Below are 22,302 nucleotides of genomic sequence, written 5' to 3'. Positions count from 1 at the left end.
AAATCCATCCAGGACATTCTATACTCACGTATAACCTATGCATGCATCCATATTTGTTTCTCTCTCATGAATGAAAGTGCGTTTTCAATATTAAAAAAGTTCATTTTTATATTGAAAAGAATAATTAAAGCTTCTGAAACATCTAAAAAAAACATATGGTTTACACTCCCAAAGTGAGCTCCTGTGGTTTCAAAAGCTTCCAACAATTACGATCTGACCATCAGGAATAGCTTATTGATGATGATAATCAAACATTACTTCCTAAGAAGATACTCATTATGAATGCGCCCATAAGAAGCCACTAAAAAAAGATACAAAAGAAACAAGTTCATCTGTGCAGAAACAAAGATGAACCTACAAAGTATTAAAAGAAAAAAAACAAAGATCATCTTATGAGTGAAAAAATATGGTCCTTAGCTTAAAGCCATGTAGAAGACAAATGAAGAGCAATGAGTGAAAAAGTATGCTTCTTAGATTAAAGCCACGTAGAAGACAAATGAAGAGCAATGGGTGAAAAAAATATGATTATTAGCTTAAAGCCATGTAGAAGATAAATGAAGAGAAATTATACCCTAAACCTATGTCACAGGGATTCGGTTGTCGCACCAGCGTCGAGGCTCGACGTGGGTGCAGTCAACCTGACCTTGGGGTCAACACACCCAGGGTCATTTTGGTTTAATTTTTTTATTAAAAAAAAATTGATCTAATTTTTTTATTAAAAAAAAAATTGTTCAGGGAGGCACTGACCCCAAGAGACCCCCCCCCCCCCCACTTGCTGATCGCACAGCGAGACCCGTACCGGGAGGAGCCCCCAGACCCGACAATGGCAAAAACTCTGAATCAGGCTCTGCATCTCATCAGCTCGACCCCTCCCCTGCACAAATTATATATATATATATATATATATATATATATATATATATATATATATATATATATATATATATATATATATATATATATATATATATTGCCGCACCCCCACACCCAAGTTTTTTGAAAGTGCCGCACCCCCACCCGCACCCATGCGACATAGCCCTAAACATAGTAAACCTGCAAAAGCATTTTGTCCATGTGTTCCACTAAATTCTTGTCCTAAACGTTGCAATAATAATAAAACGAAAGGAAATTCCAACCCAACATGATTGAATTTCTCGCTGAGTGTCCAAGATATGGCCATACCTAGCGTTGTGTGTTTACGGTGCTGGGGAAAGGTGTACAGAGACGGTCCTGACCTGATTTCTTGCATGAAGTATAACAGCGTTTAGGATTCAAGCCCTTGCTTCCGTGCTGATAGCCCAAGAACTTCACCATTGTGCCCAGCAACGACCCACCTCAAGGTCATGAACTTGTGGTTACACATGTAGAGAATTGTCGAAAGTGATTAAAAGGTATACTGGCAGCACGGTTGAAAGTGGCAAAAGGTGTATTGGCACCACACACAACTCCAAAGCCCAAAGAATAGCACAAGTTAGGTCATGATTACAGCGGATCAGTAGATTCCATATACACGGGTCACTCAACAACCCAAATGATGGCACATGCTAGAAACATATTCTTACCAAATTTTTGGATAGCACCAAGGTGAAATACGCCACACGTGGTTGCTAAATGAATTTCAGGCAACCATCCTGTGAAAAAAAATGATGCAATTTACAGATTCGGACAATACACAGAATGTTCTGAGAACATGTAGTAGGAAACTGGGCAAAATATTGGGGGGGGGGGGGGGGGGGGAATCTGTGATCCTATGAAGGTTTCAACCAAGTAAACTCTGTGACAGGAACTGATTTCCTGGCAGTGAGGTCAGACAGAATATCCACGTTAAACAAAGAATCAGGAAGAATCAAGCCATACGGTGTCAACTAAGGCCCACTGCTTACCGATTGAGAATACAATTCATATGACAAAAACCAAAGAGAGAACGCACAAGAGCATCTCAGGCAAGATACCGGTACAATTTCCTGTCTGTCTTGTCTCTTTCTAAAAACTCACGCTCAATCAGAGACTCAATCCGTTTCTTTATTACAGCAGGATTGGGCAAAAAGCGTGACTGCAGTTGCTTTGTGACTTCAGCTACAATGTTGTTATGATCTAAAACTCTCCTAGACTTCATAATCCTCACAATAGCAGCCTCTATTTGAGGCTTTCTGTCTTCTTCTACCCTCTGCCGAGTTTCCTGCTTCTCAGGCTCAGATTCCTTCTGAGCAACAACAGTCCCTATTTTGATCTTGTAAAGCTTGCATGTGAATTTGTCATTGAAGGAGAATGAATCTTCCTCACCAATATCCTTGCTCATAGGAACCTTCAGTAGGACATTCTTCCCTTTGACACATGCAAGAGACTGTAAACATCTTTTCAGATCAGATGCCAGTATTTCTGTTGCCTGCTCAATTTCTCTGTAAGTCAAGCAGTCTGCAGAATTAAACAGCATGAGAACGCACATTTGATATGTGGAAACATTCAATTCATGTTTCTGGCCATTTCCAAAGATTGCCTTCAGATCTGCAGTTCCCATATTTGTCTGCCATGTCAATCTCCTCCCAGTATGAGTACCAAGATAGTAGGCTTGGAACTTCTCGCACATACTCATAATCTCCGCTGGCAGATTACAAGCTGCACTCGGCTGGGTTGGCCAAGATCCTGTTGTGAGGACCTGAACAGCAAGAGTAGGGCCTTCACTGGTATCAGCAGATTGACATGCATAGAATCCTCGCATAGTATCCTGAGAGGTTTTCATATCAGTGAACATGCCTTCCAATTTAGATGTAAACTGATACCCGCATTCAGTTTTGAGTTTCACAATAAGGCTTCTCTCTGCATCATCTGAAACGGTCTTCCCTGACAACAGTCTCTTTGCTAGATGCTGTTTATAGTACTTTTCAAACACATCTTTTTCTTGCAAGTACCTGAATAGCATCATTACTTTGTCTAGGACAATCTCAATGTCCTCCTCACTGACCCCTTTCAACCCCTTGCGAAGCTTATCATCAACAAACAAGGATATATATTCAGGAGATCTGGCATTTAAATTTATGAAATATTCAAACGATGAATTCAAAGCATTCTGAAAAGTCTTGTCATTGCCAAAGGCTGAGCTAATGATTTTATCATGTTTATCCTTCTCATCCAAGAGCCGCTGAACAAAATCAACAGGATCTTTTATTCTCTCAGGGTCTGTAACCAACTGTTTTCCAGTCTCTCGAAGGTGAGAAGTCATTACATCCCTTACAGTTGAGAGTCCATTGGGAACCCTACGAAACAAATTATACATTCTTGACAAATCAACATATTTGTCATCCATAAGCATATTCACCAACCCAGAGTTCTCCATGTAAACCAACCTATGCATGTGATTTGTGATCATCTCAGTCTCCACTACACTGGTTATTTTCACTTCACTTTTTGCATCCAAGTAGTGAGAAACTCTCTCCATCTCTTCATTCAACCTCATCTCAGCCTTTTTTAAATACTCACCACAATCACAACATTCAATAAAGCGTTGAGATTCAACACTGTAAAAATTGGCTGAGACCTCCAAAAACGGCTTCTCAAAGTCCTCTTGGTAAACTGAAGGACCCAAATCCATAAGCATCTTTATTATACTCCTCATGAGACCACGATCAATAACTTCACCTGTACGCTCCCTGTGTATCAGTTCAAGAAGTGTGTCTAGAAGTCTTGCCTGGATTTTATTGGAATGGATGATATTATCCCTCCACAGATTAAGACCAAGCTCATGAACAGGTGTTTTCTGATTGTTATTAACATAGGTTCTGTCCATGTACATCAATATATCTCGAACCATCTCAAGAGCTTTATTATGATCTCTCCATTTCCAGTTCAGCTCCTCCAAGAAAAGTCCACCTTGAGCAGCTTCAATGGATTTTGATATCTCCTTCAAATGACAAGTCAGAGTGCTGACTAAACCTGAGTATAATTTGTCACCGTATTTGTGCAGCACCATATTATAAGCATTGCTGCATTTAAAGGGCAGAAATGTTACACTACCACCTAAAGTAAAGAAAATAAGATTGAAATGGAAAAAAAATACAAGGAAAAATAGAATTAAAAAAGATAAAAGAGAGGGTAAGCAATATATTGAGTTGTGAATTATTAAAAACATGACTCATTTAATTTTCACACTAAACGAGAACATGCCATGCAGATAGGAAGCATGTAGAAACTTATATGAACAAACTTGCCAGAAAAATCACAAGATCATTATCCAACATTAGTAGAGCAGCAACAATAACACAAAGATGAAAAAAGGGCTTCAGAAAGAAATCAGAGAAAAAGTCAATACAGATATATACTTTCTTGATGAGTCAAAGAGGACAACTATCATGACCAATGTTGTGAAAAGCGTTGAGACGTAGCGAAGCGCTCCGCCAAAATCTGAAGCGAGGAGTAAGCCTCGAGGCATAAAGCATAAGCCTCAAAATATTTTTAAAACTTTAAAAAAATATATATATATCTAAAATATAAATAAATAAAAATACTTTATTCATGAAGCAACAAAAAATATAAAATAGGAAATATCAAATAAACACCAAAAAATATGAGAATAACATGTATAAAACAATAAAAGTAATATTAACCCAACAACTTGATCTATTTAAGTATCTAACAAATAAAATAAGAGCATTCAATGAAAATTTAACAAATTCACTAACAATCAAATTCCTCAACATCATCATATAATGCACACAAATTCATCTAAAGTTCTAAACAAACATTAAGCTAATTTTTCATGCATGCCTGTTTGAAAAAATAGCTCCATCAAACTACTAAAATCATATATAATAATCCATATTTATACTTAATCTCACAAAAAAAAAACATTTCTTTTAAAAAATTTATTTTTAATTTCCATGATCTAACAGTCATTACACATACATACACAGTCACATGCATATTTGCAAATAATTACATAAAATGAAAGTAACAATTTCACATGTACAATTTTTATATAAACAAACTAACAAAATTGACATATACAGTTTTTATATACAGCCAATTAATTGAAAAAAAAATCCATTCATTTTGAAGAAGAAGAAAAAAAAAGAGGGAAGAAAAAGAAGGATGGAAGAAGAAGACCGGAAGAAGGAAAAGAATAACAAAAGAAGCAGAAAAAGAAGAACGGATGGAACAGAAGAAGAAGAAGAAGGAGAACAGAAGAAGAAAAAGAACTGAAGAAGAAAAGGGAGGGAAGAAGAAGAAGGGAACAAGAAAAAGAAGAAGAAAGAAGAGCGGAAGAATAAGGGAAGAAGAAAAATGAGAAAAACGGAAGAAGAAGAAGACGAAGAGACGAGAAGGGAGGGGGGGGGGGGGGGGGTTTACATACCTCCTCCTCTTCTTCTTCGTCTTCTTCTTTCGGCAGGGGGGAGAAAGAGAGAGAGGGGTAAAAGAGGGGAGTGCCCTAACGATCGGGCCTCCCTCTTATTTTTTTTAAAAACCAGATTTGAGTCAAATGGCAAAACCAGATTTGGGTCAAATGGGGGCTTTGACCCCATTTGACCCAATACATTTGAGGGCCTGTGGCGCGCCTCGCTTTGAGGCGTACGCCTCAAGGCCTATGAGGTGCACGCCTCAAGGCCTATGAGGTGCACGCCTCAGGCCTTTTACTTTCACACATGCAACTCAAGGCACAAAGGGCCTCACCTTGAGGCGAGGTACGCTTTTTGTGCCTTGAGGCGCATTTTTAATACCATTGATCATGACTAAGAAGCAGCAGAAAGATATTAATTAGTTAATCACTAAAAGGTAACTAGATGGCGAATTTAAGCTCAATGCAAAGTGCTACAGTACACACATCAAATTACTTTTATCGTCCCAGGGCAATAAATTCAAAGGTATAGCATATAAAAATTCATCTCATTCCATTCTTCGTTACAAAATTAATCTTACAAGCTGAATGCATGTATAAGTTATTTTTATCATCCCTACGCAGTAAATTTAAAGGTATAGCATATAAAAATTCATCTTAAACATTCTTTATTAAAAATGAATCTTACAAGCTGAATGAGCATGAGTCACATACACATGATTCTAGAGATCACTTGCACAACCATATCCACCAGCAGGTACCTAAGGAGAAATAAGAGTGGAATTCTTTAAGAACATCCTCCTGTCTTGTTCTAACCAAAGAACCCAAAACCTTTTGCAAGAGAAATAGAAATAAGGTAGTAGGCAACCTTGACAAAGATCCAGGTTCAAATGGCTGGTCTATTTGTTAAGGACTCATGGAATTAGTAGGAGAGACTATGGATACCCTTGAAGAATTTCCCCAAAACAGGATCATCCTAAAAAAGATGAATATACCTAAAACTACAAGTCCTTAACCATCATAAAAGAGTTCTGGACACCCTGCAGCTCAAACCCATGAAAGGGAAGTAGCTGATATCTTGATGAAGCAGCTAAAAGTAATGCTTCCTCCATAGAAGGAAATCTATCTGCTTCATAGACTAGTCAAATGAACCCTCCTTGTTCAAGGTTTGACTTAGACAAGGCTTCTAAAGAGGTCAATGACAGCATTTTGTTGCACATCACAGGAAGGCCCTCATTCACGTTAACAGCAAAATTTTATGATTCATCAAACATAAATGCGCACTGAGACAAGATGAGCATGCCTTCACCTTTACTGATAGAATCAGTCATGGAGGTTTTAGCATTATCATCAATAATTAAATGATTTCGACCTAAAGGACAATTTGGCTATCAAGGTGACCATCCAGAACAACTTTGGAGGATGTAAGCCATTCTCAAAATCTTTGAATCAGCCAATGTGTTAAGGAAAATAAACACAAATGAGGAACAGAATATGCACTTGTGGAAAAGACAACCAAATTTGTGCACCGTGTAAACATTCCCTATTACTTAAGTATGCTGAGTTGAAGCTGAAGACCAAGTGTGCAAGAAGGTGGAAGCCTACCAAATATCACACCATGGCGGTTTCTACCAAGGAAATAGTCTCTCTACCTTCCCAATTCATATGACGATCTTCACTCTGCACATCTAAAAAAGTTACAGAAAGTATCACTTTTTTCTTGGAAGAGTCCAATACACCCTGCAGCTCCCATCATTCATTTGGTTATCAGTCGAATTGAGAAGCTAAGTTGAATCCTCACAAAGCGGTGCCTGCACCTGGTTGTTTCTGGCATATGTAAATAATTGGCACCATGTATATCAAAAAATTACAGATCAGGGGTGAGAACCTGTTCCAATGGCCAAAAAGTTTATACGACTCTCTCTTGTCAAACCCCTATGCCAAGACAAGATCAAATGAAAGGGAATGCCTGAATAGAAAGGAACATTGTTTTAATAGGCATACCTCTTAATCATATTGACCAAGCATGTTTAATTTCTAAAACAGTGTATATTGGAGATATTCAGCCCATTAGATGAAGTGTAGATGTAATAAAAAATTTGCATAATCACCTTTATGATGGTTCATTTGGCTTGAAAAAACTGCAGAATCTTTAGGGGCCATAAGATTACAAGAAGTTGCCAAAAATGAGAAACTTTCTCCAAATAAGGTTAGGTCCACTACTTTCTCATAAAAATCAACAAATGGGCCTGGAAAACCGATTTTTTCCCAAAAACTGCCGCTATGCACCTTTTTTCAAAAATAATTCTCTTATCTCAAATCAATCGAATCTAAAACTTTTCTGACACAAATTTATAGTGGAGAATGACTTTCTTCCAAGCTATACTACCTGGGCATTAATATGAGTGTCGTGTTGGATATGGATACGAAGTGTAAAACATGTCGAACTTCAAAAAATTAGACACAAAGCATTAAATGTAAGAAAGACGGTACAAAACTTCTTTCCATAATCAAAAGCGGAGAAAAATAGAGAGGAAAAAGGTTTGACGAGAGAGAGAGAGAAGCAAATTGTAAAATTCCTAAAGTTAGATGGAAAATGGATAGGATCTGCTAGAAAAGAAAATTTAAAAGGCTAATTAGTGCTAGAGGTCACCAATTTGTATAAGTATCAAACACTTGCTTTTGAAGTGTTCATGCACCACATACCAAGACGGTCTGAAGTTTAAAAATAGCCGTGTCAAAGTCATTTTGTTGGTGTCGGTGTTGTACATGGCTGGACACGGATATGTTGAACCTCGAGGAGTGCCTATGTAACATCATTCCCAGGGAAAAAAATGTTTGGGTAAAGCCCCTTAAAGAAAAAGACCTACAAGGTAGTTCATTCAGCTTAAAAAAAATGTAGTGTGTAGACATCTTTAGCGAAAAACATGAGCAATCTCCCCCCTTATCCATTATGTAAGACATTAGATTGCACAGTCAATAATCACTAAGAGAAGGTTTCACTAAACTTGTTGAATACAAATGATAGAGGATTGTAAAATTGTCAAAGAAGTGACCACCCATAGGATAAAGAACCAAGAAACTTAAAATAAATGTGTACATTTTGTAGGAGCATTTATTAATCATACGAAAGCCTCTTCTTTTGAAAGTTATCACTATAAAAGATGACTCCCACCTGTAACCATGCAAAGATACTCATAACAAGGATATATCAACCATCCAAACTGAATCCATTAGACCTAAGGAAACTTTTTCCCACTAAAAGTCAAAAAATGTAACATGATTTAAAGACAAAAAGATTTATGCCAATCTTTGGGATTCACGCTCATATTCATGTTTACATAAGAACTGCATTGAAATCAGAAATGACCACAGGAATAAAAAAAAGCTACCTCCAAAGTAGAAATGCATATCTCATCTCAACGCAACATGATACTCGGACACTCCAAGACACTTCATAGACAGTCAATATTATATCATTAACTTTATCTACTTCCTTTTATGATCTTATTTACTTATTTCATATTCACATTCCTTTTCTTTTGAAATTTGTCATCAATTACATTACATTTTAATTTCAACTTAGTTTCATTATTTGATGTTCTTAATTATGGCGGTTTAGAACTATTGCTTTATATATATATATATATATATATATATATATATATATATATATATAGCAATGATAGGGTGCTCCCGGAGCACCTACTCCCACTTAATAGAAGCTTCAAAATTTCAAAAATTTTGAGTTTTTTTGTTGATCAGACCCTATAGATTTGATCTACAATCATTATTTAGTGGAAAACAAGTTTTAGATCATGTGATTATGGCATATATAGGTTTTTTAAGATCCTCAAAAATCAATGACTCACAATGTACCAAAATTTCATGACTTCAAAAAAACCTATTTTTATATCCAAAAAACATGTTCCAAAACATGATTCCTATCAAATAAACTATGTTGAGTACATCTATATGGTCTGATTGACAAGATACAACCTACAACTATGATTTCTAGCATGTGGGAGTAGGTGCTCCCGGAGCATGGTAGCCTCTCTCTCTCTCTCTCTCTCTCTCTCTCTCTCTCTCTCTCTCTCTCTCTCTCTCTCTCTCTCTCTCTGTATATATATATATATATATATATACACACACACTATGTGTGTACAGTCGTATCCACATGTCCTAAGTTTTTAAAATTATTCGGTTGGTGGTTCCTAACAGATATCATCAAAGGGAGGCATGAAATTGGTATGGCAACCAACACATGGAAAAGAAACTCGAAGGGACCAACAGTGGCTTCATGGCCACCAATGCCATGGGTCATAAGTAGCAAAGTGTGCAAAGGACCTTGGGTGCTCCCTTTTTTTCCCTGGGGTATGTGGCTGCGTTTAGGAAATTGTAATTTGGTCACCTTGATGAATAAGGTGCATCCATAGTCACAAATACCGGTTCGGCTATATCTCGACAAGGCATTTTCTTGCAATACGGTTTCTCCGTGTAAATTAAAAAAAAAAGGTTGAATCCTACTATTTTGCCCATGCTGAACACATTCATGGGGTTAGAATTGGTAAAAGCAACCTTGCACTACGAGTTCCAACTAGGGGGCTCCTTACCCACAAGGGTACCAGATACTTTCCCTTTTTGTCTATCACAATAATAGTCAGTGGAGAAGGTGCCAACTATGCAAACACAACATGACATTCAAGCCAAGCAACATTTCATGACTACATTGTGTTGGTCACGTTTCCAGTCTAAATTCAAAAGACGGGATCATGAAATATACCATGGAAGCTAATTTAAACCAATGACTCTATTAGTATAAGAACTTTGGAAGAGTTCATAAACCAAAGAAGATTCCAGTCCATGATTCAAGATAAGATCCATAAATAATATATTGATCATGACCTTGGTGGCTTTAGATGTCATACGGAGAAGGTGAGGCAAGCATCCAGGTTGTTAGAAGTTGTTAATACAAAGGTTGAAATCCCTCACACATGAACAAAGAATCAGACATGAATTGATGATGTCACGTTTTGTGGCTGAGCATTCCTATAAACCACAAAGAACCCAACTTATAAAGAATAGAATAGTCTCATGATAATGGAGGCAATTTGATAGGAATTCAGATAACTACAGGTAATATAATGGTTTTGCACATTTAATAAAGAAGGAAACATGTAATATCGTGTGTTTTTCTACTATGTTAAATTCTGAGATTTCAGAAAATTTGGCTAAGTGTTTTGGTAAAGTTGATAAAATCCTCGAATTTAGGTGGTGTCAGCTAAGTTTGGGCGTGGACTAAGACCCATTGAAAAGACCTAAATGAGCCAATTAAAATTTGGTAAAACTTTTTATTTTTGACCTTTAAAATTATGCAAAATTCAAGTTAAATTCAGGCGAAATTCAAGGTAATATATCATTAAATGCGTCACGAAATTCTGAAAACATTGATATTTTGTTTTTCTTAATTCGGGGTACGGTTGGCCTGAAAATTGCATTTTTTCAAAAATAACCCCCCTTGACATGACTGGTTCTGGATTGGATCGGATCAAATCTGATCCGATCTAGTCTGTTTAACCCAAGTTAATATGGATTTTAACCCAATCCAAGACCCACGTTAATTAGGATCTAGTCCAGTTTGAGATTCATATGGATATTGGGTATCAATTTGGATCTTTGATCCGGATCTGAATCTGAAATCCAATTCCATCCAATTTAAAGTTTTAAATTCAATATAAAGGTTAAATTGAGTTAAAATCCATGTTAAGAAGACTCTCAGAGGGGTGAGATGCCCTTTGAAACTTTCTGAAAATTTATTATTTAATAAATAATTAATTAATTAATTAAAAATTTAAATTAATTCCAAAATTTTATTTTTGGTATAGCAGAGTTCTATATTTGTGGAACTCTACCTAACATGTAGGGATTCTAGAAGAGCACAAATGGGGTTAAAGTAAAATAGTAAAACAAAATAAAATACCAAATGGATAAAAAAAATAGTTAGAAAGGAAAGAGGAGGTTAGAGATAGAGTTCTTCTAGAACTCTATCTCATAGCCAAATGGGAAACTCGAGAAGGGACGTCACCCTCTCTCTACAAAAAAAAATTATAAAATGGTCTAACTCGCCCCCCTCTCTAGATTTCATTTTCTAGAGAGAGAGAGGGAAGGGAAAAGAAAAGAGAGAGAGAGAGGAAAAGAGAGAAGAAGAAGAAAGAGAAGAAGGAAAGGAGGATCCTTTCCGTTCAGATCGCCCGACGAAGATTTTCCGGTTCTTTTTCCGTCTTCCATCCATGGTACGGGTTCCTTTATTGATTCAAACAGGAGAAAACAGCCTAAATCTAGTTTATGTAAGATTTTAAGGGAAGGGGAAAATCTAAATTAGAATACAAATATATATATATACATAGCGTTGATTATGTATATATATATATATATATATAAATGATTGTTAAATCAGCCATTTATTTTCTTTTTGGCATGACCACGCTTCCTGATTTCGTGCTTATAGTGTTCATGTTTTAAAGCCGAATATGTGTTAATTTTTCTACATATTTCTAGTTCTGCGTATTTTAAGAACTTAAAAAGAAAATCTGATCTGCCACTATACATGTGGACAGATCTGTCCCATTGTGCGTGTGGACAGATCTGTCACACTGTGCGTGTGGACAGATTTTTGGATAATAGGCTAGGCCATTCGAAATTTCTGATTTATGTTTGTCATATCATGATTAGATCTATGCATTTTTCTTTGGAATAACCTGTCCAGATTGTGTATTAATCAAATCATATGGGTCATGCATTTTAGAATTTTAATAACCTAAACCGGTTATGCGTTTAGAATAAATCTTATCATGAACTGTATATGCGTGTGGGAGTTTGTTTAATGGCCAAGTTTGTTTATGTGTTTTGGATTTCTTATTTATGTGTTTTAGAGTTGTTAGTAGCCTAACTTATTTGTGCGCTTTGGACTGGATAATCGCTTGAACTGTTTATGCATGTTGGATTATTAATCGTTTAAAATTGTTTGTGTGTTTGTGATGTTATCAGCATAAATAGATTTTTAATGTAGGTTCTATAAAATTTGAGACTTATTGCATGTTCCGTATAATTAAACCTGCATTTTTTACTGCATGTTCAGTTATTTTAAGCCTGATTTTTGGGTGTATGTGTGCCATATGCAAACATGTAAATCAGGTTAGTGATGTGTGTTGTGTGCACACAGGTAAACCTGATTTCCTTTGGTGTATGCCGTATGCACACAATTTAAGGAGCATGATCAGATTCATTAGCATGTACAGCCTAAGGTGCAGATCACAGCACACTGTCATGTACTGTGAACAGCACACTGCTGTGCACGATGGGCAGCAACAGCATGTTGTTGTTTGCCTTAGTGCACCAGTAACATGCTAATCTTACTGCATGTTATTGTGCAGAAATCTCGGCAAAACAGGTGCCGCACCCGCGTCGACGCGACGCGGGTGCACGCACCGGGTTCGGTCAACACAACCCTGGGTGCGGTCAACGCACCCAGGGTCATTTTCATCCACTTTTCGACATTAAAAAAAAATCCCCGATGAAAAGGAGGATTAGGGGAAATTTTTTTTTTGCCCTAATCTCTCCTCTCCTCTCCCGCTCAGCTCGAACTCTCTCCTACCGACGCCACCTCCTAGGCTCCTACTCTCCTTTCGCAGGTAAGTACCCTCTCTCGCTCTCTGGCAGGGGAGGGGCCAAGCCCCCCCTGCGCCCTCTCGCTCTCTTGTTGGGTCGGCAGGGGAGGGGCCGAGCACCCCCTGCTCCCTCTGATTTCGGCAGGGGAGGAGCCGAGCCCCCCTCTCACTTTCTTGTTGGGTCGGCAGGGGAGGGGTTGAGCCCCCCCTTCCCTTCTCGCTCTCTTGTTGGGTAGGCAGGGAAGGGGCCGAGCCCCTCCCCCCCCCCCCCTCCTCTCGCTCTCTTGTTGGGTCGGCAAGGGAGGGGCCGAGCCCCTCTCGCTCTCTTGTTGTTTCGGCAGGGGAGGGGCTGAGCCCCCCCCCCCCCCCCCCCCTCTGCTCCCTCTGTTTTCGGCAGGGGAGGGGCCGAGACCCCCTCTCGCTCTCTTGTTGGGTCGGTAAGGGAGGGGCTGAGCCCCCCTTGCTCCCTCTATTTTCGGCAGGGGAGGGGCTGAGCCCCCCTGCTTCCTCTGTTTTCGGCAGGGGAGGGGGCGAGCCCCCCACCCTGCTCCCTTTGATTTTAGGGGAGGGGTCGAGCCCCCCCTCTCGTTGTCTTGTTGGGCCGGCAGGGGAGCCCCTCCCCCCTCTCGCTCTCTTGTTGGGTCGGTAGGGGAGGGGCTGAGCCTCCCTGCTCTCTCTGTTTTTGGCAGGGGAGGGGCAGATCCCCCCTCCTTGCTCCTGATTTTATATATATTTTTATATCAAGATAATGTCTGTATAATTGATTTGAAATTTTGAATGTATTTTTTTTTTTTTAGGATAAAAATGACGGATAAAGGAAAAGGACTTGCGCCATCCTTATCCCAACATGTGAGTTCTACTGCTAGTTTTGTTAATAGTTGTAGTGGGATTGATGATGGTGGGCTACTGTGGGTACATGTAGATAAACTTGCAAAAACTGGAGAAGGAGGTGGTGGAAACAAGAGATTTCGAAAGAGATTTTGTTGGGTCTTACACAAGAGTGAAAGTTCATTTGTTGAAGATACCAGGATATGGCATTTCAGGATGCAGAAAAGTTGATAAGGCAATGCGAAGACAATACAAGAAGAATATGAGAAGAGAAAGACAATGGTCGATTCTTGTGCAGTTAGTGTGCCATTTGCAAGCCACCAAGAAGATGCTGGAAAAAAAAAGTCAACGTAGGAGGTAGAGAAATGATACATGCAGCATTCAATACATATGGGAGAGAAGAATTGGATAGAAAAATTGGGAGGTATTTTTATTCTAGTTCACTCTCATTTAATGCGGCTAGAAATCCTTATTGGAAGAATTTAGTAACATCCTTGGCAAATTGTAATTTGAGTGGCTATGTGCCTCCAAGTTCAGAAAAAATATGAACTACACTTCTTGCAAAAGAGAGGGCAAATGTGAAGAGGTTGCTGAAGATTAAAAAATATTCATAGGAGCAAAATGGAGTTTCTATTGTTTCTGATGGGTGGACAGATATTCAAAGGCGTCCACTGATTAATTTCATTGCTTCTTCGCTTAGTGGCTCAGTATTCTTGAAATATGTTGATGTATCTAGGCGATATAAAAAATGCTGAGTATTTGAAGGGATTATTTATAGAAGTAATAAAATAAGTGTGCGATCAAAAAGTAGTGCAATCATCACAGACAACGCTCCAGTTTGTAAAAGTGCAGCGTTGAGTTTGGAGAGTGAGTACCCTCATATTTTTTAGACTCCCTGTGTAGCACGTAGCTTAAATCTGGCCCTAAAGAGCATCTGCAACCCCAAAGAAGAAGAAAATTCACAAGCATATGCTTTATGTTCATAGATTGAAGATTTAGAAAGAAATATCAAAAGCATTAGGAATTTTGTTGTTAACCACCATCGTGCTAATGCTATATTTAATAGGCATTCTGACCTGAAATTGTTGAAGGTCGTTGAAACACGTTTTACGTCCATCATTGTGATGGTGAAGATGATTAAAAGAATGAAGAATGCTTTGATTAACATGGTGACTGATGAAAATTGGACATTCTACTGTGCTGATGATGATATCAAGGTTTAAGAAATTAAAAAATTCATTTTTGATTATGAGTTTTGGGACAGAGTGGAATACTTCTTTCAATAAGCATGAAGAAAAAAATCTTGCATTGGATGATTCAAAATTTTTTAATCATATTCATTCAATTTTAGTGAAAAGATGGGATAAGAGCAACACTCATTTGCATTGCATGGCACATTCTCTTAATCCAAAATATTATGCAAATAAGTGGCGGGCTGGTGGTATTGGTCGTGTCCCTCCAAATTTAGACCCAGAGCTATCAAGATATAGAAATACGTGTATGACAAGACTTTTTCCAGAAGCATATCTTCTACATCAAGTCACACAAGAGTTTGAAAAATTTTCATCTTCGAGATTATATGGACCAACATTATTCGCGAGAGAAGAGGATAATATAAATCCTATCACATGGTGGTCAACATTTGGATCAAAAACACCTCTTCTCCAACGTCTTGCATTAAGATTGTTATCGCAGTCTGCTAGTTCATCTTGTTGTGAAAGAAATTGGAGCACATATTCTCAAATCCACAACATGAAGAGAAACAAACTCACCAGCAAGCGTGCAGAAGATTTAGTATATGTTCATTCAAATCTTTGATTACTTTCGCGAACCAATGATGAATACAGGTACTAATTTGCTCTCTTAGTTATTTGATTATTTCTTAGTTTTTCATTTAAATATACTTGTATTGTATTTAACATTTTCAAATTGAGTTTGTAACGCAGACAAGAAATATCCAAATTTTGGGATGTAAACCCAGAAGAGTGTGACTTCGAGGGAGAGCATGATTTCAACATAACAAACATGGATTTAGCTGAGCCCAGTATTCCTTCTAATGATGCATTTGATGATGAAGAAGAAAATTATTAAGATCAATTACTTCATCAGGATATACTTTGGTATGTAATTTAGTTCTTTTCTGCTTTACTTATTTGATTGATATTTAGGTTGATTTATGTAATTGCTTTACTTATTTGATTGATATTTAGGTTGATATATTGCATGAATGATGATTGATGAATGATATTATGACAATGTTAACTGTTAAATGTTAACCGTTAAAACTTCAAAATTATATATATATAGATATATAATTTTTTTTTACATTTTTGCCCCTGCCGCACCCTAGGTTTTTGAAAGTGCTGCACCCCCGCACCCGCCCCCGCACCCATGTGACAGTGCAGAATGTATCATACTTGCTTAAGTTCAATTCAGACTGTTATTTGCGAGTGTACAAGCTGTCCTTGAACACCTACAATCTGATCGGGTCTGCCAATGATTGCAATGGTGTGCTATGATTAGATTTGTTGTATAGCAAGCTTTGTGCAACCTGACCAGATCACCATGATTTGTGGCACTTGGATTTTTGTTCAGATTAGTAGTATGGTATGTTTTGTTTTGCTGAACTATGTAGTTATGTTTTATATCACGAGCATGCCCAAATTTGTTACATGAATGGCAAAAGTGTTATTGATTATATATGCCCATGCAATTAAATATTTTGTTGGCATAGATGTGCATATCATGAACATGAAATTCTAAAGTTATTTTGATGTTGCATTAACATGTCATGTGCATGTTTGGATGTTATGCATGAGATGAATCATGAAAGAAAAATGCATATTGCAATCAATTGTTCATATGCATATGCAATGGGTTTATATGTACATTCTTAATTGTGTGACTGAATGTGCATTGTGGACATGTTTTAATAGTTGTGTGTGTACATATTCACTGAGAATTTTGCTTAAGATGCATCGGTAGTCAGATCTGAACCACTGCAGGCCATGTGGGCTAGGAGCATGTGTGGCTCAAAGATTAGTATTTATGCATTGCAAAATTTACTCTTAAAATTATTGGCTTTCTAAATTAATTGCACTATTAAAATTGTAGCAGGTTAGGTCCCATATTGTGTTTTGTATGTTGATTTGCAAGACTATTCTTTTATAAAGAATTGAACTTTTGTTAAAAGATAAAAGAGACATGCAATGTAATTAATGTTTTTTTCCTAGATGTCCCTTCAACAGTATGGGAATCATGGATGGCGGTTTTGAAAAAACCGTGAGAATACTAAAACTCCGTGTGCGATTGTGCCCCTTAACCCGATATGGTGGTTCACCTTCCAGCCACGGTTTTAGAGAGTTTTCAGCCACTTTGTTTGGGGTAGTGTTGTAGACACAACTGTTGTTATTGGTATACCAAGAAAGTGGCATCAGTGGATGTTGATTTGTCTGGTATCCCTACATTAGATATTGATTTCTAATGTTTCGATGGATAATGTTGATTCCTGATATCGGTCGAGGACCAAGTGTGAAACCCAGTAATAAAATAAAAATTGTGTGTTAAGCTACAACCGGAAACCTATCTTAAACTTCGAGAATTTGTTGTGTCCATTTTGAGTATCCGCGGGTTTTAATGAAAAGTGAAACTAAACTTGTATGCATTTAATAAGGACATGCATGTAAAAGAGAAATCTAATAATAACTTAATAAATTATGCATGCATGTGTATTGAATCATGCAGATTTATTGTTCTGCATTATTTCATGTATTCTTACTTGCTCGGTTTCATGTGAGATATTGTTATTACATGATAATTGCTTTTAAACGCTTGAATGATAACTGAATTATGAGATTGTTGTAGTTATGTTCGTCTGAAAACTTGCATGAATTTGATTTATGCTTCTTATTAGCTATTCGAATTTTTAGAAGAATTCATATAAAGAATCTTTGATTCTTACCTAGTACTCCCTATGTTTTTCAAATGATATGGAACTGGAGCTCAGTGATGAAGACGACTGCCACAGAGAGCCTATGAAACTGCATGACTTCTGTTATTCTTGGATATGTTATTCTTGGATAGCGTGGCTCTAAGATTTTAAACTTTAATTTACTTCTGTTCTCAGACTTTGATTATTAATTAATAAAGTTAGTTGTTTTGATTGGTTGGTTCAATGTAAAGATCCCTTGTGGTTTAGAATTTTGTTAAGTCTATGAAGCCCCGGATCCTTTGGTTTTAGTTTCCGCAATTGTTTAAAAAAAAAATTCTACTTTTTACGGGGATGAGTTGGAGTCGTTACAAAACATGGGTTTTCAAGCATTAATAAGGACAATTATGTCACATGGATACAAGTACATGGTACGACACGGGTTATGTGTGCCTTTAAAAAGAAGGGTAATATACATACATACATATATAGTCACTGGCATCGCTGATATTTTGAAGATATCACGATATTATCAGTATTTCAAGGTCAGCCGAGAATCAAGACTTTCAAAATATCGCCAAAACCTAAAATATCGGAATATTATCGTGATATTTTCTTGAGATATTCAAAAAAACATTTTTATATATTTAAGTATATTTTTTATATTTTGGAACATTTTCTAATTGTTTATTTATATTTTTGCAAGAAAATATATTATAAAATTTATTATTTCTTATCTTTTTTTATTATTCATAGCTTCCAAGATTTTTTCGAGAAAAAACACTTTTTGAAAATATCTCTAAGAAAAACCCTCATCGAGAAATTATCTTGAACGATACAAATGATATGATATATATATATATATATAAAAGAGAGAGAGAGAGAGAGAACATCACTAAATATGGATAATATATATAATATAATACACAAAAATATATTATATGTGTATATTATGTGGTCTATGTATATGTGCAAACACCTATAAGCACCCAACACCAGCACCTTAAAGTACCAACTTCCATATGTGTATGCTGGGCATTTTGAACTACCCACATTACCTAGTTGTCCTGCAGAATATGGAAGATGTAAATGTTTAGGGCCTTAACAACTTGTTGTTCTCCTTGTCATGTATTGCCATCAGTCCCCAAAGTCCTTGATTTTCACACGAAGAGTTGGCCTTTATATAGACTCTTTTGGTTTTCGCCAACCAAAGTTGACTTGCTTTGCCCATCCGCCTTTCTCATTTACTTACTATCCCTAGTACCAGTGTCATAAAAAATGTGCCTTGAGGCACAAAAGGCACGCCTTGAGGTGCAAAAGCCATGCCTTGAGGCGCGGCCCTCTGTGCCTCAAGGCGCAAGCTTTAGGCGTGAGGCGAAAAAAAAAATTGTACAACAAGATTTCTAAGACATAATCAACAAGATTTTTGTAGGTTAATCTCATATATTTTCCAGTTATTTCAGTTATGTAATCAGTTTCTTAATATATTTTAACTTTTGTTGGTTAATCTCATATATTTTCCAGTTATGTAATTAGTTTTTTAATTATTTTATAAGTTAATCTCATATTTTTTTAGAATAATCTCATATATTTTAACTTTTGTAGGTTAATCTCATATATTTTTCAGTTATTTCAGTTATGTAATCAGTTTCTTAGTATATTTTAACTTTTGTTGGTTAATCTCATATATTTTGCAATTATGTAATCAGTTTTTTAGTTACTTTTATATGTGAATCTCATAGTTTTTAGGATAATCTCATATATTTTAACTTTTGTAGGTTAATCTCATATATTTTCCAGTTATTTCAATTATGTAATCAGTTTCTTAGCATATTTTAAATTTTGTTGGTTAATCTCATATATTTTCCAGTTATGTAATCAGTTTTTAGTTACTTTTATATGTTAATCTCATATTTTTAGTACTTATTTGAGATTTTCTATTTCTTATTGGTTGTTATTTCATCAATAAAGCATTTCTTTATTTATTTGTATTTTTAGATATTTTTTTATAATTTTTTAAAAGTTTTCAAAAAGAATTTTGAGGCTTACGCTTTACACCTCGAGGCTTACACCTTGCCTTGGTTTTTGGTGGAGCCCCTCGCTACGCCTCAACGCTTTTCACAACATTGCCTAGTACTAAAAAGTGAAACTAATGCCCCGAGGAGTTGTCAACTTGTCCATAGAATCCCCAAATCATCTCTCTGAAGCCAATGATGGCAAAAGGAGCATAAGCAACCGAATCTACCATCACTGAGTGACTTTGCGATTGATTTTTCTAGGTCTAAAAAGAAAGGATCAGCCTTGTGGGAGAGAGGGGGGGGGGGGGGGGGGGAGGCAGTGGTGTTGTAGAGAGAGATTTGGATGCACCTATTTTTGTGTTGAATATCTATACATCCATTCATCAGTTTATATGAATTAGATTACAATGCTTACTTGGAATGTATGTGCATTCATAGGATCTGCACCTTTGACTTGTATATAGCACACAAAAGGTTACATGAAGTTTTACATATAACTCTTGCATTAGTCAAAATTTGAACACATTGAGATTATTATCTACCAAAATTAGATATAAAATGAAGTAAAAATTTATTATTGAGAGTATACAAGTCATGGGTGCAAGATTTCATCGAGTTGGCAGTGTGCCTAAACATGGCCCAAATACTTAGTGACTATAGGATCAACTAGATGCATTTTATTATTCACCACAAGATCAAAAAACATATGAGTGAGGCTGTCATGTTCCATTTGCAAATCTGAAGAGCAAGAGGAAGTGTTTTGTTTTATAAAACTGGATGAAATGACAGTGAAATTTTAAAATACTATTTGCTATTGATGCATATTCAAGTAGCATTACTCCCAGTGCCTGGCAGGGTGAAACTGCATTAAATTTTGCATGCTACTGGCAGCACCATGCTGTTGACTTTAGTTTGATACAATTACTAACCATTGAACCTTAGTTGGCCTCGCTCATGGTCTACCCTTATAAACAATTTACAAGACCTTTAAAAGGAAATGTTTATAAGTTCAGGAACATTCGTTTTGGTTAGACCTGTGATTCCTTAGCCTATGATTCTTAGCTGTGATTCCTCAACCTGTGATTGTTGGTCACAGGTTAAAAAGTCTCAACCCTCACAGCTGAGATTTCAGAATCACAGGATACACATTCTCATGTTTGTGTAGCCCTGTGAATCTTCTGTGATGGTGATCAAGAATCACAGATAGCTGAGAAAGTTCAAGAATCACAGTGCAAAGCAAAAGTGCCCTTAGTATTCTCGATAATGAACTCGCCTAAGAGACATGCACATGGAGAGACAATTCATAGGATTACCGATGGATGTTTCAATTTCATGAATAACTACACCCTAAGATGAGAAAGTTAGAGTATTAGACATGTAAATATGAAGCTACATGATATGTAGGCTAATACGCTTTCAATTGATATTGACTCAACCAGACAAATCTGACAAAGGCTCTTAGTCTTTAATCACTCCTCAGGTATAGCTTCCCATTTGCCTCTTCCCTCAGGTATGACTCCTTGTTACAGCTCCTTTTTTAAATCCAAATTTATTGCATTCACCCGAAAATGTTCCCCTCAGTCCCTCAATAACACAGATATGTGTGCTTCCATGTTCTATTCAGTTCATGCCACATCAATTTTAGAAAAGTATCCCCAAAACAATAGCAACCCTGGATTTAAACTTAGTTGCAAATTTTACTATATTTCAACACATGTTTTAACGGCCGAATCCAGACTAAAAAAGTAGATTACCAGAAACTAAAAAGACCAATCAAAGTAATCCTTCCCTACACTCAAACGATGGCAACATTCGGCAAATAATAATAAAAAAAAAAAAGAACTCATCCTCCTGCATATTCAAGAAACCAATTAACAGAAAATATGCGAAAGATGATCCGAGCAAGGAAAAAGAAAGTAGCAAAAAGAATGCCCACAATATCAAAATGCTTAAACAAAATAGAAACAGCATCCAAGTGCCAAAATTCGAGTGAAACCCCAAGAAATCGATGGTGGGGATAAAAAAACAACGATTTGTGAACAGAAAGGAAGGGGAAAAGAGGTATACCGATAGAGTTCTTCGAAACTTAGACCGCTAGCGTTGTGATTGTAAATCTCGTGAATGGCGTGCTCCAGCAGCTTCCACGTCTTCTCTGCGTACTTGGGGTCCATCTCCACCCTGTGTTTGAAGGGCTCGATCTTAAAATTCTTCTTCTTCGGAGCACTCATCGTCGCTCCCCACAGAATCGAAAGCCCAAATCCCCAGCCCCAAAGAAAAAACAAAAAAAACGAAGAAATCGAAGAAAAGGAGAAAAAGAAATCCGAATCTTGATCGAAAAGATTTGTTGGTGATCAGCCAAACTCCAAAAAAATGAGAGATAGATATATATATATATAGAGAGAGAGAGAGAGAGATTTGGGGTTGCGGATCGTTGTGGTGAGGGACAGAGAGAAATTGGGGGAATACTCAAATGGGCGGGGGAGGGGGTTGTCGCTTATTAAGCAATAATGCTTTTCTTTATGCCAAAGCACC

The 22,302-nt window shown here is 36.9% G+C and overlaps 1 protein-coding gene across 2 annotated transcripts; it reads right to left on the bottom strand.

Annotated features, from left to right (window-relative positions):
- Nucleotides 1-1,464: 1,464 nt before the first annotated feature.
- Nucleotides 1,465-22,302, bottom strand: LOC149840999 (cullin-3A-like). 2 transcript variants are annotated; one of them, XM_090004622.1, is made up of 3 exons: nt 21,838-21,914; nt 6,935-7,146; nt 1,465-3,980 (listed from the first exon to the last, which is right to left on the bottom strand). In XM_090004622.1, the coding sequence occupies exon 3, from the start codon at nt 3,965-3,967 to the stop codon at nt 1,940-1,942; it is 2,028 nt and encodes a 675-aa protein (XP_089860748.1). In that variant the 5' UTR covers nt 3,968-3,980; nt 6,935-7,146; nt 21,838-21,914; the 3' UTR covers nt 1,465-1,939. The 2 variants fall into 2 exon arrangements, with proteins under 2 accessions (XP_089860748.1, XP_089860747.1); XM_090004621.1 differs by lacking the exon at nt 6,935-7,146 and having other exon boundaries at nt 21,838-22,302.

This window comes from Nuphar pumila, chromosome 4 (assembly GCF_984573655.1).
Source record: "Nuphar pumila chromosome 4, dmNupPumi1.hap1.1, whole genome shotgun sequence".
NCBI classification, from domain to species: domain Eukaryota; kingdom Viridiplantae; phylum Streptophyta; class Magnoliopsida; order Nymphaeales; family Nymphaeaceae; genus Nuphar; species Nuphar pumila.
Note: the sequence above shows the minus strand (reverse complement) of the source record. Positions and strands in the feature narration are given on the sequence as shown.

What these genes read in the sequence shown, in the direction of transcription:
- LOC149840999 (XM_090004621.1), bottom strand. Translation starts at nt 21,998, where the DNA reads ATGAGTGCTCCGAAGAAGAAGAATTTTAAGATCGAGCCCTTCAAACAC. An exon ending in AGTTTCGAAGAACTCTATCG is followed by an intron (nt 3,981 to 21,837) that starts GTATACCTCTTT and finishes CTTTAAATGCAG; the next exon opens with CAATGCTTATAATATGGTGC.